The following is a 16,178-nucleotide window of genomic DNA, read 5'->3' as shown; positions in this document are numbered from 1 at the left end:
TTGAAAATAACCAATCATATCTCAAGAAGGTTATTTACATTGTCGCGTATTGTGGTGTAGGAGCATCTGTTATCTTATATATTATCTGTATGATATACGTGTCAATCGCTGTCAATGGAGACAAAAGAGTTGCAGCAAAATCATTTTTGACAATTCCAAAACACGTTATTTCAAAATTGGTCGATAGTTTGAAGATGAATACCGGCAAAAACAACTTAGAAGAAGAAGATTTCGATGAAGTAAATGAAGTACAAAGGAACAGACAAGAAGAAAACTTCATTGCACTTTTGGCAACAACATCTTCTGCTTCTCGTGTTTTCATGAAATTGACAACACATGTTTTAATTGCCATTTTCATTTTGATGGTTTTATCTGTTTGTTGCATCATGTTCTCCGCATACAACATTGTTTCTTCCAATGAAATCATTCGTTTGGCATCCCCTCACGCCATGAATTTCTTAACAATGTATACGATGTTGGCGAACTCAATTATTCCTGTTATGTCTGTTGTTGTTAATGATTTAGGAACTCCTATTTTAGGTGCAAATAGAACTGAATCAATACAAGGAATATTTACAACAATTGCTTATGCAATGAGTTTCTATGAAACAGCAAGATTTGGTAAAGTAGAAGACAATATAAGACCTTTATCTTATATAGATTAAAAAGTTAGTAATGATGCTTTCGCGCCAATTAATTCGAGTATCCCTATTTCAGCAACAGATCCAAGAAGTTTCTCTCCTGATATGTTATTTAATAACATCGCAAACGCTGTGAGTAGATTAGGTTATATAAGTATGACTCAAAACATGACATTTGATGATACAATTGCTTTTACATGGTATAGTTTGTTTAATTGTGTTTATGACAAATATTATGCACCACACGCAAGTTCGATGGTTAATTTAGTTTCTGAATCATTTAACAAACACATCGAAACTTCTGTTTTGTGGGCTGTTTTGTTTATTGTCGCTTCTATTATTACTTATGTTTTTATTATTGTTAGATTAGTAACAATCAAGAATGATGTTTCTTGGATGATTTCTACTTTGATGTTATGCAAACCTGATGTTTTATTGGCTTCTAAAGCAATTTGTTCCATTTTGCAATCAGAATTCAAAGAAGTTAAATCGAAATCTTCTTTGGCAAATGATGAAGAATTCCATAAAGAACTCGTGAATTTGTTCATCGATTCTGTTATTTTCATTAATCCTAACTTGACAATAACAGCTGCAAACCCTGCAACAAAAAGAATTTTCGACAGCGAAGGAGACATCGTTGGCAAGCAAATTACTGATGTAATAAATGGCGAAGAAGGTTCAGACAGTGCCAAGTTCATTCAAGCACTTTACGATGGTGTTTCAGGACATTCCGGATTGAAGATAAACAGAACAGTTGAAATAATGAGAAGCGATGGAACACAAGTATATATTAACTTGAATGTCACTGCATTTTCAAGGAAAGGAGCTGTTCAGTCATTGGCTGATGCAGGTGGAAATCTGAAGAGTTTGTCAATTGTTTGTAGAGATATCTCTCAGCAAGTAAGATCAGATAACTTGCTCAAAGCGGAGAGACAAAGAAGTGATGCACTTTTAAGACATATTTTACCACCTCCGATTGTCGATTCATTGCAATCCGGTGAAAAAGATGTCAGTTTCGCTGTTTCAAGTGCATCAATCTGCTTCATGGATATTGTTAGTTTCACACCATGGTGTGGTGCAAATACTACACAAACGGTTTGTTCGACATTGAACAAATTGTTCAAATATTTCGATATGAATTTGGCCCAGCATAAAACAATGACAAAAATCAAATGTATAGGTGATTGCTACATGGGAGCAGGAGGTATATTTGATAATCCTAATGACCCGAAGAAACATGCTTGGGATTTAGTTCATTTCGGTTGCGAAGCAATTAGATCTGTTCGACAACTCGATGAAGAACTCGGACAGCAATTGCAAATAAGAGTTGGCGTAAATACAGGTGGTCCGATTGTTGCTGGTGTTCTCGGTGTTGGAAGACCAACTTTCGAGATTCTTGGTCCTGCAATTAACATGGCTCAACAAATGGAACATCATGGCGTTCCTATGAAGGTACATATTTCAAGGTCCGTTTACGAAAACATTTATGAAAGTGGTTTCGTAATTCACGAGAGAGGTGAAGTTGAAGTTAAGAATGGAAAGGTTACAACTTACCTTGTAGATCCTGATGAAAATCCAGATTAATTTATCTTTTCTTTTTTTTTTGTTCTTATTCTTTTTTTTTTAAAATATTTTATTTTTCACTTTTTTTTAATTTTAAAAGATAACTTAAAACAACGAAGACTATGATGTGGTCATTGATAACTTAAAACATTTCCTTTATTTTATTCATCGAGAGAATCCAAAGTGTAAGGTTCATAGATACGTCTACCATAATCATTATCAAAAGGTGTTTTCCCGTTGTTATCTTTTGCATTGGCATGTGCAACATGAGAAACAAGAAATTCTAACAGATCAATATTACCTTTCCACATTGCTTTATTAAGAGGTGTTTCCCCGTTGTTATCTTTTGCATTGGCATCTGCACCATGTGAAATCGTGCTTTCTTCTCATCATTACATTGCAAAATGAGTTACAAATAAGAGTTATAATTAAATTTGTGAAAAAACCATGAAATTAGGGCAAATTTCTTTTGATTTTTCCAATTTCACAGTTCTAAAGATAAATTAAATTCTATATTTAAAATCTTCAAGGTACCTATTGTTATTGTTTAGAAGATGATATTCAAAAAAATGACTATGAATAATCAAGTTTATTCATTCTACATAAAAAATAGCATGGCTTAAGATTTTAAGCCTTTGGATCCTCATCGGTGTTATCAAGGGATTCGGCCTTATTTTCATCGACTTCTCTAACGAACCAGAAGCCGAAGAATGTGCCGCAGAGGGTAATAATACCGTAGAAGAGGAAGAGACCAAGGGTGGTGATCTTCTTCTTAAGTGGATCGGAAATGAAGACAATGATGAATGAGAGGAGCCATGAGGTCATGCCGTTGATGGATGAAGCCATTGGACGAACTGATGGTGGGAAGAGCTCTGGAGAAGAGTACCATGGCATTGGGGCAAGACCAAGACCGAAGCCGAATTGGTAAAGGAAGATAAGAACAACAGGAAGAATGTTTGACCAGTTAAACTTATCATTGAAGCCGAAAACAATAAGTGAATCAGCACATAAGAGGCCAGAGATTGTCCACATTGCACGACGGCCTAAAACTTTAATGAGACCACCGGAGAAGAAGCAAGCAACAAGTTGTGCTGTTGTAGCAATGATTGACTGATAACCGGGTGATAATCCTTCAATATTAGCTTTCTTGAAAAGTCCCTTGAGATCTGCAAGAATAGCGTTGATGCCAGAGAATTGCTGTGTAAGCATGATAAGTAAAAGGACAACAAGTGGCCAGATGTACTTGGCTTGGAAGATTGACTCGGAAGTTTGTTCCTTGTTATCTTCACCATCACCTTGGCTTTTGATTGAAGTTTCTGGAATTAGCCAGATAAGACCGCATTGGACAGCATGAGAAACAGCTGCATAAATGCACATTACAAATGGATCTTGATATTCACCAATGAAATAAAGAATGATGATACCAATAACAATGCAAATTTGATTGAAGGTACCATAAAGACCAGTTTGTTCGGCTGGGGCAACTTCCAGAAGAAGAAGTGGGCCAAGGGATGAAAATGCACCGAGCATGAAACCTTGAAGAATACGCATGACGAAGCCCATCCAGAATGTCTTAGCTTTCATGAAAGCTAAGATCACCCAGAAGATTATTGAGAGAATATTTACAATGAGAACAACTAAACGGCGGCCAAGTCCAAATTTGAAGAGAAGTGTAGGGATATAAGGACCGATAGCACCTGTAAGTTGGGTAATAGCAACAAATAAGTTCCAATTTGTGTCACTTGGGAAACTTGAGCCCCATTGTTCCAGGAATTTGTCATGTGCTGGGGATGGATAACCAATAATGTATCCAAAACCAAGAGGAGTGAAGCATACAATTAATGCATATAAAAGTTCGCGACGGAATAACGAAGCCATGACTTTATATCTGAAGTTTTATAAAATGAACTCATTTTATTTCATTGTAACCTCTCAATTTTTTTGAGAAGTTTATGAAATCTTTTGATATCAATATCGAATTGAGTCTATAATCTTAAATGTTGGAATATTTTGATGCAGTAATATTGTTTATAATTATTTTAGAATGATGCATAATGAGAGGCTACTTATAATTGAAAAATTGAAATAAAATTGATAGGACATTTGAAATTTGTTACGGGACCACTATACATCGTATTAGTTTGTATAAATCAATAAATATATCAGGTGAAAAGTTCTATAAATTGTATCTGCTTCTTCATTTAATTAATTGAGAAAATTAAATAAATTCATGATTGTTAATTAATGAGACAATCCCTATGGATCAACCCAAATTTCGACTCCTAGAGATAATTTTGCGGAAATAAAAGATGACAGAATTCAATGAGTTGAATAAAATTTCAATTATCAGAAAAAGCATTGTAAAGCACGCATCGGAGAAAACTGAATGCACTTCTAAAATGTAATTTGTGCAGTTGCCATTATGTTACACCAAATTATCCGTGATTTCACCTGTAAGAAAAAAGTTTATTTAAACATTCATTTTTGATGTTTTGTTCGACATTCACATAGACACAGTGTGAGATTATGTTGTAAACAGAAATTCATCAAAAGTGACACCTCAGAAAAGCTAAAATATTGAATTTTTGGAACTTTTGATAGAGCACGTTTTTAAATATTAATTAAAGTAAATGTATATTTTGTAAAGATTCTTTTTAATAAAAAATAAAATTTTGAAGAAGAACACAAAATCTTCTGAAAAATAATATCACATAAACTCATATTATTTTCTAATATATAACTATTTTATATAAAAATCAAATTCAATGATCTTAAAAGCGAAGGATAAACCTCAAAATTTACGAATATAATGAGTGGGAATATAATGCTTATCTATCATAAAACCATATGAAATATCAATTTTTGCTTTACGCCTAATTTTTGACGACAATTAGCAAAAAATGTTAAATGTTAACACTCAGTCCATTTGAATATGAAAAATAAAATTGACTTTGATTAAATGTTTTTATTTATCATGCAATTCTTCTTGCGACCAAAGGTTTGAATGAAATTTCAAAAAATAAGATAGCTTAAAAAATAATATACGGTAGTGTTTACTAATAGATGAATAGTATATAAATTCTATTAAAATGGATTTGATCCAAAAAAATATAAAACCAAAAATAATTGTTATAATTTAAATGAAGAAGTAATTTAAAACGATTTTATTTATGATCAAATTTTATATATTTTTTTGGATCAAATCCATTTTAATAGAATTTATATACTATTCATCTATTAGTAAACACTACCGTATATTATTTTTTAAGCTATCTTATTTTTTGAAATTTCATTCAAACCTTTGGTCGCAAGAAGAATTGCATGATAAATAAAAACATTTAATCAAAGTCAATTTTATTTTTCATATTCAAATGGACTGAGTGTTAACATTTAACATTTTTTGCTAATTGTCGTCAAAAATTAGGCGTAAAGCAAAAATTGATATTTCATATGGTTTTATGATAGATAAGCATTATATTCCCACTCATTATATTCGTAAATTTTGAGGTTTATCCTTCGCTTTTAAGATCATTGAATTTGATTTTTATATAAAATAGTTATATATTAGAAAATAATATGAGTTTATGTGATATTATTTTTCAGAAGATTTCATTCTATATGCCTATGAAAAGTACTCTCAAAACTAACTTTTTCTTAATTATAATTAAATCTAGAATATTGTATTATGCTTAGTATTATTTCATTTTTCTCATTCAATTTAGAATTTACAAATGTCAAAAAATTGAGAGCTGTCACTTTTGATGAATTTCTGTTTATTACAATTATACTGATTAATATTGAAAATTGTAAAAGAATTAAAAAAAAGGTTCCTAAATTCATTCATTGAAAAATATTATGATATTCATGATATTATATACTACGCAGGGATTTCAAATCTCAAATAAAAATGAAAATATAGTCAACTTGGGGCGAAAAATCGGATGAGAAACAAGAAATTTTACTACATCAGTATTACTTATATACGCTGCATCATGAAGAGGTGTTTCCCCATTATGATCTTTAGCATTAACATCTGCACCATGTGAAATAAGAAATTCTAACAGATCAATACCACCTTTCAACATTGCTTTATGAAGAGGTGTTCTTCCACCCGCATCATCTTTTTCATTGACATTTGCACCATGAGAAATTAGAATTTCGGCAATTTCTTTTCCATTACTTTCTGCTGCATAATGAAGAGGTGTATTTCCTTTATAATCTTTTGCATTGATATCTGCACCATGAGAAATAAGAATTTCCGCTATTTCTTTTCTATTACTTTTTGCTGCACAATGAAGAGGTGTAATCCCTTCATCATCTTTTGCATTGACATCTGCACCATGTGAAATAAAAAGCATAGCGATCATTTTATTTCTTCCATTTGCAGCTGCATGAAGAGGTGAATTCCCATGATTATCTTCTGCATTGACATCTGCACCATGAGAAACAAGAAATTTAATTGATTCAAGGTCACTTTCTTTTACTGATATATGAAGAGGTGTTTGATTATCAAAATCTTTTATATCTATATCAGCGCCATGACGAACAAAAATATCAAGTATTTCTGTATAATGATATTCAGCAGCTTTATGAAGAGCTGATCCCTGATGTTCTCCAGATTTCATCTCAACGTCAGGCCAGTGCGAAAGCAGATATTCACAAAGTGAGGGAATACCAAATATTGGTGAGTATTTGATACATTCATAAATATCTTTGGTTTCAGCTAAATAAATAAATAAGGATTGGGTATTACAATATAAACCGCAATAATAAGGTTTAGGGATGATATCATGTTCATTCATCAAATATGTAACAAAATCAATATTATGTGTCATTAGCGCACACGCATGGGCATAACCGCCTGGTGAAACTGCTTTTAAACATTCATTAATGATCTCTGCATTTCCACCTAAAAATGAATAATTAAGGCAAGTCCGTGTGATGTCAGTTTTGAATTTTGTTCTTAAAAACTTAAAATATTTGATTGCTCCATAATAGCAACATAATTCAAGTAAAGAATACGAAGTAATATAAAAATCACTTCTCATACTTTTATCTGGATCAAATCCTTCCCTTTCTGAAAATGATATAAACGATATTATATAGGGTGTCCAAAGGTGTGTTTAGCACAAACCTGAATACTGCGAATAGAAATAAACAAGTTACATATATATAAAGTTTATTTAAATATAATCACCATTGGATTCAATCACGCGTTCGCAGCGATCGATCCAGGCTTGAAAGACACGCTTTAAATCATCATGAGAAAATTGCTCAAATTGCTCTCTTACAAAATTTTCAAGATCATCTGGACTCGCGAATTCGCGTCCTTCAGCTCTCTTTTTTAGCGTGCCGAATAAATAAAAGTCAGAGGGTGCAATATCAGGTGAATAAATTGGGTTTGGAACAACTTTGACATTGTTTTCCACCAAGTAATTCATTACCTTATGACTTTTGTGAACTCTTGAATTATCAAAATGAATTGCAAACTTTTGTTTTTGTTGTTTGGATTTCTCAAACTCATCAGAATTGATAATTTGAGTAAGAACATTGTCAATTAGATACTGAGCATTCATCGTATTAGGTTTTTGAAGAATATCAATTGCGATGATGCCATTCACGCCCCAAAAAACCGACAACATCATCATTGGTGTGTCAATTTTTTTTCTTCGGGAATGTTTGCGGATTTTCATCCTTCGGGATCCACATGATTTTGGCTTCTGTTGCATATTGAAACCAAGACTCGTCCCCTGTTACTAAAAAGCGAAACTTCTTGGATTGATACGCACCCAATATAGAGAGGAGCTCTTTCGAAGATTGGACTCTAGATTTTTTTTGAACTGAATTAAGGTTGTGCGGAACCCAACGTGTATACGCTAGTTTGTAGTTCAAATAATTGTGCAGATAATAACTGACTGTTGTACGTGGTATCTTTGTCATCTCCTCTATCCTTCTGAGTGATGCTCTTGGGTCTTCATCTAGCGCTTGAAGAATTGCTTTGATTTTTCTTTGATCCGGCGATTTTTTGTCAATTTTTATGATGGGCGCCTTTTTGTTCATGAAGTGATACATCCTAACATGATACGTTACAGTGGAATAGCTAGGAGCATCCATACCGAAGCATTTTACCAATGTCTCGTAGATTTTTTTACAGTCTTTGCATTTTTTTGCAAGAGCGAGGATGTTTTCTTTATGATTCATTAAAAAAATGAAAAAAATCCCACCAAAATTTCCCGCGAAACCGCCTCTTGTCTCAAAATTCATTTTATATCCCGGCATGGCGCCAAAATACAACATACTCATCATATACATATATTCATATTTTTTATTATATATTTATAATCAGCATATATCTCCTTTAATAGTCTCATATAGAGCGCTGTGCTAAACGCACCTTTGGACACCCTATATCATCATCCATGATAGCCCTTTCAATTGTGTTTTGTTTATGGACTTCCAATGAATAATTTAGATGTTCATATTCATCAAATAAATTGCTTTTAAAAATAAAATTACCAGTTTCTTTGTAATAAAAATAGGCGAAAATATCGGAAATCCTATAAATGCTCGTAATGTGAAAGTCAGAAAAATGTTTTTGAAAATTTCGAAGTATGATTTAAAGTAACGATTTCTATACAATGCATATTCTTTTATCAACAACAACAAACTAAGCGGAAAAATTTTTTTGGTATCGAGGTATTTTTCTTTGATATTTTTGTAAATTTGATTGACTTCATCAAGGTTTAATGTATTGAGATTGAAGAGTCCCCTAAAAACGTCATCGTACTCACTAAAAAGATCCAAATAGTCTTGATAATGCTCTTTTTCCATTAAAAAAGTAAATTAATTTTTGAAAGGTTTACAACATATGGATATTCAATTTATGGAGTAGTTCAATAGCTTTTATCTCGTCATCTAAAAAGGCTTATAGGAAATTTCCTATAGCAATATGTACCAACATAGACTCATGCATATAAATGACATAATAACATTGAATAAAATAAGATCTATATGATTGAAAAAGCGGAAATTTAGAGATCACAAAATGAATCTTATGATATCTTAATGAATTTGAAATATATAACAACATTAGAGTTTAAAACAAAATATCATTTTTAAATAAATCAAAAAATCAAATGATTGTTGATAGTTCTGATCCAATATCATACCCGCTCATATATTTTCTTCCTTTATGGACTATTTTCTTCATTATCAATATTGTATTCTTCTTTAGACCACATATACAGCGAAGTTGTTATATTAAGCCAAGATCGAAGTGGCTAATTTTATTTTCAGCAATCGGTGGTTATCTAATGAATCTGGTTGCTGAATGGCAAATCATATTAGGTCCGGAAAACTTCCCAAATCTTTTTACTCACATTAATCTTTGGGTGTTTTTACCTCTCCATATCATCCCATACCCACTTCGAGCATTTCAATTTATCATTAACTATCATTTGGCACAACTGGACGAAGATTCGCCTCCTTCAATTTGGAAAACTCTTTACGAACATTACAAATTTGTAAATACCTATGCATTTAACATATATTTTGCAATTATAATGGCAATATCAATTACATGGGGAGCAATACGCCTTATTTTATACCCAGTTAATCAATGGGGCCATTATGGATCAGGAATTACCGATTTTTACTTCATTGTCGTTTTGTGCGGCTTTGCAATATGCTCGATCTTACTTTGGATAACAGCATATGTCCTCAAAGATACTCATGAAGAAATTAGAATCAACAAAGAATTAATTTTAATTAATATTCTCTGGAGTATATTCGCACCAATTTATATTGTTGTTGGAATGATCCAGCTCAAACCAGAATACAATTATTTAGACATAATTCCTCAATATTTAATAGTTTTCCTTACAATTTACGATTTTACAATTACATTTTGTTATCCAATCAGTATTGCATCTATCAAGCCAGAAGAAATTACATTTGGTATCGATGTATTAGATAATTTCGAACTTTTCCTTAATGATCCAGAAGGATCCAGATTATTCTACAATTATACAGTGCATCGCAATACAAGGGAGTCCTACCTATTCTTTAAGGATGTACAAAACTTCAGATCCATCACAGATGTCCAAGAACTCCAAAAAGAATACAAAAAAATTTGCGAAAAATATTGCGAAGGAAAGACGATTCTTACTCTTAACATGAGAAAAGAAAAGAGAGAAAGTGTATTAAACGCTACAACAGTCGATCCAACCATTTTCGACAACTTATATAAAGCATATAAAATTGTTGTCGTTAAGGACGTGTTTTACCCTTTCAAAATAACTCCTGAGTTCGAAGCATTCGCTCGAGCACAAAAAGCAAGAATTCTCAAGAAAAATGTCCCAATTCCAAATTAAAATTTCAACCGAATATTTTTTCTCTTTGTTATTGAAGAGATCATGCTAGTAATTATAGTTTTACTTTCATTAGTCTTGTTTTTTTAAAATTTTATGATAATTTTGTAAAAATGTATAAATTTAGTAAACAATTTTATCATTTTCGTGGGAAAGCAAATCATATATTTGGTGATTTATAGATTTTGAATTCAATTTTTTTCGATTACAATTCAAAAGGGATATACAGAAGAACTATTATAATAGAAATGTTGCCTAATATGAATACGTTGAACATCTTGAATTTATAATGAACTTTCTTCAAAAATTACAGAAATTGATTAAAATTTTGGGTCAATTAACCTTAATCAAATGCGTAAATCGACTAGTATTAGCTATGAAATACTAATATAGCATTAAATTTGTTTTTAAGAGACTGTTTAATTAAATCTAATCGGAAATGCGGAAAAAGAAAGTTAATGAGCCATAAATGGATTGATTGAAATATGGTGAGTGATAGCAAACGTAATCCAAAATATGAGAATCATCTAATAATATTGTTTGAAGATTCAAAGTTTATTTTTGATGAAATGTAAATTTTTTTTTCGCAAATATACATCCAAAATATATTTGAATCATAGCGATATTTTATCTAGAGCTGTAAAAACGTAAGATGATAGTTATCAATAATTAATTCTCAATTTTGATTGAAAAATCTTGCTCAGCACTATACCGCAATCAAAATGTTTATCTCAAGGTCAAATTTTTGTATATTCATAGAATTGTGAAGTGTCAGAAAATATTGCAACGATATATAGCGTTTACTTTCCTAGAATAGTTATATTCAAAAAAGAATTAAAAAAAATATCATAAACAATAGAATTTATAGTTCAATTTTAAATTTATTTTTTCAATCAAACCATAGTTTTTGAGAGGGCTCACAATGCATAATTTATCGACAGATACTGCTCATATACGTATACATTATTATTATGTCCAAATTATCTTGAACTCTGAAAACTTCTAAATCAAATTGAATACTTGGATAACATAAACGATGATCAATAACAAAATATCATCGTTGCCAATGATCATCGTTTTTATTCATATGAAATCCCTCTTCAATGTGATGTGACGGTTATACATCGATATTCAATGGATTTCAGATAGTTTTCAAAAATATTTGATGCCCAAATGATTCATATTACATAACGGAAATAAATCATAATAAAATTATTTTCAAAGCTTTTTCGATCTTTGCCAATAAAAATGGACGGTGAAGAAATTCCTTCGGCCCCAACTCCAAAAGATCGCCCAGTGTGGCAATTTCATGTTGTAAGAATCCTATCTTACGCATGCGTTGCATTTCTATACGCCCTCGAGTACAGTATACATTGTGCGTCGCCTGTAGCCTACAGCTACAGTCACCGACACAATGAAAAAAGTGACAGAAAACTGACACCATACGGGCGCGCATATGTACGCATATATGTGTAAAAATAAACGTTCATATGTAAACTAACCTTTATTCACTAGCAGGGGCTGATAAATCATAATCGTCGAGAAGTACGATAGGTGGTCCCACCTGTTTAATCTGTATGGAGAGGCAAACGTGACGTAAGAAGCATAACACTGGTTTCTCAGTATATTTAATAGACTCTGCTGTTGGCTTAACTGTAAGCTTATATGTAATAGGTGAATTAGATAACTGACCCTGTTGGAATGTATAATCAGTTTCGCAAGGGAATCCACATAGGTAATGACCTAAGTCATTTGACTCGATTCCAAATTGAGGGACTGATGTGGTTGTGATAGACCTCATGACATCATAGTTGAAGCCAACAGTATCGTTATTATTGTTAGTGGCATTTGCCTGCATCTCATAGAAGATTGGATCATTAGATGCTTGAGCCTCAGCGGGTATGTTACCATATGCTCCACAGTTCAATTGAATTTGTTCAAACAATGGATTTTCATAGGTAGTGTTATAATTAGGTGTTTTCTTAAATAGTGTATAAATGGTGTTCACATATAATGGAGTAAATGCTGCCGTGAATGTACAAGGAGTTCCTTCACCTTTAGCCATTGAACCATCCATAGTAATGCAGTCAATTCTTTTGATTGGGAAGTTTAGAGTCTTTGCCGAATATCTTGTCACCAAATCACTATAGATGTTAGGGTCCAAAGAGAATGAGTTACAGTATGTAATCATTTCAAAGAAGTTTGCATTCTTCTTAGTGAACTTAATAAACTTGGTACCAAATGATATCGTACTCTTATCGGCATTCCAAGTTACAGTATCAATAACTTTGATACCTTCATAGATAGGAGTGAAGTGATTAGTGATTGGAATATAGCTTGTAACATTGGCTTGCATGTTCGGTAATGGTAGAATATCCTGATAACTTAATGGTGTCCAAACCATACCAGCAATACTGAACTTAACCTTAAGTTGTAAGTTACCAGCAAACGCTGGAAGGAATCTAATGTTATTAAGTATTAGGAATCTTCTTAGGTCAATCTTGATTGGTATGTGGAACTTTAATGTAGTTGCACCACTAATTGGTTTATTGAACTCAATAATCTGTCCAGAACGAACTGTATCACATCTATTGAAAACATCTTTATGTCTAGCCTTACTAAATACATCAACTTTCTTAATAGCTTCTGTTGTAGATGCAGTAGAAGTAATGTAACCTTCTTCTCTAGCATTATCTTGTGTATAAACACTTTTACCATTAGCGATTAATTGATATGATTCAACAGCATAGAATGAATCAATGTATCCCAACCAAATTGCTGGAAGATGTGCACATGATTTGCCACCAGCATATTTAGTATCAATTGCTTTAATTGCTGTAACATTTGATCCTGTAGGAGCTGTCTCAACAGCTCTTTCTTTATATACTTCACCATCATATTTAGGAACTTTTTCATCAGCTGGTTCAGTTTCTGTTGTAATTATGCACTCACCATCGACATAACCACTAATGAACGTATTATATAAGTCAATCATGTTCTCACCAGGTGGTGATATGTTAAATGTAATATAACCGTTATCAATAGTATTTGTCGGCATAGCTGGCACTTTTGTTGGGACATATCTATGGTTAGTATCTCCAATAGGAACTGCCCCATCAACTTGATCGAAATAATATCTTACTTGTCTGATGGAATCAGCAATACTGTATGTATTGAGGTTATCGTTCAACATCTTTCTCAGCTATAAAAAATTTACAATCTTCTTATTCTTGGGATTATTCGTCTTATTTGTGGCTGAGGTTTAGGAGGTTCTGGTTCAGGCTCTGGTTCATCATCGAAGTGTATTCTTTTCTCTTCCATTGATTGAACATATTCTTGATTCTCTTTAGTTTCCTTCTCACGTTCAATTGGGTCCATGTTTGGTTCATTAACTACACTGTTACGTTCTAATATCTTTGTCATCATCTCTAACAACATTTTATTAGTATATGCTTGTTCTTCTTCTTTCTTCTCATCAACTTTAGGAGCTTCTTGAACAACAGGAGCTGGGGCAGGAGCTGGTGAATTCAATGGTGCCTTTCTCTTTCTAACTTGAACTGAACCATTCTTCATATGACAAACATAATATAATGGATGTTGTATTCCTTTAGCTTCATTCAATATGATTGATTGCTTTTCACTTGGTGAAAGTTTTGACGTCATTTCTATCCTAATAAAATTTTTTACTCCTAACAAAATGACTGAGAATACTTTCGACAGAGAAGCACTCAAGAATGAACTTCGTGAAGAAATACTTAATGAACTCAAACCAAAAGAACAAACACAAGAAGAGAAACCAGCTAAACCAAAGCGTAAACTCACAGAGAAACAATTAGCTGCATTAGCAGCTGGACGCGCAAAGAATCCACGAATGATTGCAAAGAAATTGAGAGAAGAGGAAGAAGCTAAGAAAAATAATAAGTAAGTGTTTAGAACTTTAACTTACGTTCAAAAGATGACTTCGTTTGAAATAGTGAAGTCCTTATTTTTGTTGAAGCATGGTTTCGAACCAATGCACAAGTCAAAGGTTATCTCATCACCTTCATAAAGAGATTTGTACAATTCCACGATGCTATATTTTTCCCCAACTTTCTCAGGGAAGAACAAACCTTTCTTCTCGTCATAATGTACTTGTATCGCATCTGGGAACATTTGGTTTGCAGTAAGTGCAATTACGTCCTGTGTGATTCCCTTCATTCGACAGTGGAAAGCAATTTCCTTGAGGTCATTGGTTAATTCGTCGAGGTAAGTCTTCTTTCCAACGAATATAGATCTTTGTGCCTTAGACATATGTCCTGCAGTAATCTCTGCAAAGTCTGAATGAAATTGACCCAGTGCTTTTCCAATGAGTTCTCTGTTATACCTTCTCTTGTATTCTTCTGCTAACTTATCTAAGTCCTTCTCATACAAGTGTAAACTATCTGTATCCTGATAGAACAACTTCAAGCCCAAATCTTCTGCTGTGAAGAATACTTCATTCATGATTCGTTTGGACATAGAAAGGATTGAAACACCTAATGGACAATAGTTAAAGTGACGAACGATAGGTTTAAATGACTTTACACATGAAAGTTCGGAATCGGGGATGAACTCTATTGTCTGTATGTCATTATAGTTCTTAATGATATAGTCAGTGAGCTTATTGTCCTTGATGAAACGAATCTTTTTGTCAATGGGCTTTAATATCGTCTTACCATAGATACTGTTCAAAAGAAGTTTGATGATCTCTTGTATCGGATTACCTTCCTTCTTATACTTAGCACGTAATTCGAAGAGCTTCTTAACTTCATTCCTTATTGTCATGTCCCTTTTTCCATCATAATAGTATCCATCAATGACTTTGCATGAGATCTCTTGGAACTTGATCAGATCTTGAAGCGTAATGTGGTCTACGAACATCTTGCAGCATGTATTGGAACTTCTGGCAACATGTAAGTCAGGGTTGATGTCAGGATTGACGACAATCAATGGGAATGCTGAGTTCTTACCGATCGACAAGATCTCGATCTGACAGTAAAATCCTGAGATGAACTTTTCCTTTGTTGGTTCAGCTTGGTCATCATCAAAGAGATGCTCCAACAAGTATTCACTGCTCTTCATCTCTTCTGTCATAACTTTTGGAATTCCTTCTAAACAGTAAAGTCTAGCAATTGCTGATGGATACAATGATACAGCATCGAAGTCAGTGATGAGTTCTCCTTCATTGTATTGCTTCTTGTTCTCAGCTAGCATGCATCTTCCTCCTTGAATACACTTGGAAATATATTCACGAGGTTTTCCTGCAAGATCAAAGAGATTACCGTTCTTCCAATATACTCTCTTCTCAAAGAGTTTGTTTGAGATAGAACTTATTGAAACATAATCATAAGCATCTATTTCAAACTCAGTCATGAGGTCATTGCGGAACTTAAGAAAGCCATCTCGTAAAATGCGTACATCTTGACCGCAATAGAATGACGAATAAACTTCCATGTCAAAGTGTTCATCATCAATCTTGCAATCTTCAATCTTCTCAATGTTCTCATTAAAAGCTTCAATATCTTTGACATGATTCATGGCATCATCGATGTTACCAACTTTAGTTGTATTAACTAACTCTTCCGTG

General features: G+C 32.8%; 7 protein-coding genes and 1 pseudogene across 8 annotated transcripts, besides 4 other annotated features; 4 read left to right on the top strand and 4 right to left on the bottom strand.

Annotated features, from left to right (window-relative positions):
• Positions 1 to 89: 89 nt before the first annotated feature.
• TVAGG3_0967770 (guanylate cyclase protein) lies at positions 90 to 665 on the top strand (the record flags this gene model as incomplete). The annotated part of the gene is made up of 1 exon (XM_001328593.1): positions 90 to 665. One exon carries the CDS (start codon positions 90 to 92, stop codon positions 663 to 665), a length of 576 nt encoding a protein of 191 aa, XP_001328628.1.
• A 132-nt stretch (positions 666 to 797) lies between these two features.
• TVAGG3_0967760 (guanylate cyclase protein) lies at positions 798 to 2,225 on the top strand (the record flags this gene model as incomplete). The annotated part of the gene is made up of 1 exon (XM_001328594.1): positions 798 to 2,225. The coding sequence occupies one exon, from the start codon at positions 798 to 800 to the stop codon at positions 2,223 to 2,225; it is 1,428 nt and encodes a 475-aa protein (XP_001328629.1).
• A 563-nt stretch (positions 2,226 to 2,788) lies between these two features.
• TVAGG3_0967750 (major facilitator superfamily transporter) lies at positions 2,789 to 4,090 on the bottom strand (the record flags this gene model as incomplete). Its single annotated transcript, XM_001328595.2, has 1 exon — positions 2,832 to 4,082. One exon carries the CDS (start codon positions 4,080 to 4,082, stop codon positions 2,832 to 2,834), a length of 1,251 nt encoding a protein of 416 aa, XP_001328630.2.
• A 641-nt stretch (positions 4,091 to 4,731) lies between these two features.
• Positions 4,732 to 4,769: a mobile genetic element.
• Positions 4,770 to 5,946: 1,177 nt separating this feature from the next.
• Positions 5,947 to 5,983: a mobile genetic element.
• Positions 5,984 to 6,094: 111 nt separating this feature from the next.
• TVAGG3_0967720 (spectrin binding) lies at positions 6,095 to 7,252 on the bottom strand (the record flags this gene model as incomplete). Its single annotated transcript, XM_001328596.1, has 1 exon — positions 6,095 to 7,252. The coding sequence occupies one exon, from the start codon at positions 7,250 to 7,252 to the stop codon at positions 6,095 to 6,097; it is 1,158 nt and encodes a 385-aa protein (XP_001328631.1).
• Positions 7,253 to 7,307: 55 nt separating this feature from the next.
• Positions 7,308 to 8,612: a mobile genetic element.
• TVAGG3_0967710 lies at positions 7,388 to 8,516 on the bottom strand (annotated as a pseudogene). The gene has a single exon. A coding segment is annotated over exon 1 (1,129 nt).
• Positions 8,613 to 9,104: 492 nt separating the features above from the next.
• On the top strand, positions 9,105 to 11,266 carry TVAGG3_0967690 (positive regulation of GTPase protein; the record flags this gene model as incomplete). The annotated part of the gene is made up of 1 exon (XM_001328597.2): positions 9,518 to 10,576. The coding sequence occupies one exon, from the start codon at positions 9,518 to 9,520 to the stop codon at positions 10,574 to 10,576; it is 1,059 nt and encodes a 352-aa protein (XP_001328632.1).
• A 772-nt stretch (positions 11,267 to 12,038) lies between these two features.
• Positions 12,039 to 16,178: part of a mobile genetic element that runs on past the window's edge.
• On the top strand, positions 14,271 to 14,498 carry TVAGG3_0967670 (uncharacterized protein; the record flags this gene model as incomplete). Its single annotated transcript, XM_051253611.1, has 1 exon — positions 14,271 to 14,498. The coding sequence occupies one exon, from the start codon at positions 14,271 to 14,273 to the stop codon at positions 14,496 to 14,498; it is 228 nt and encodes a 75-aa protein (XP_051079185.1).
• On the bottom strand, positions 14,724 to 15,805 carry TVAGG3_0967660 (organellar and viral DNA polymerase type B; the record flags this gene model as incomplete). Its single annotated transcript, XM_051253610.1, has 1 exon — positions 14,724 to 15,805. A coding segment is annotated over one exon (1,082 nt), but the record flags the coding sequence as incomplete, so codon positions are not given.

The sequence above is a fragment of the Trichomonas vaginalis genome, chromosome I (assembly GCF_026262505.1).
Source record: "Trichomonas vaginalis G3 chromosome I, whole genome shotgun sequence".
NCBI classification, from domain to species: domain Eukaryota; phylum Parabasalia; order Trichomonadida; family Trichomonadidae; genus Trichomonas; species Trichomonas vaginalis.
Note: the sequence above shows the minus strand (reverse complement) of the source record. Positions and strands in the feature narration are given on the sequence as shown.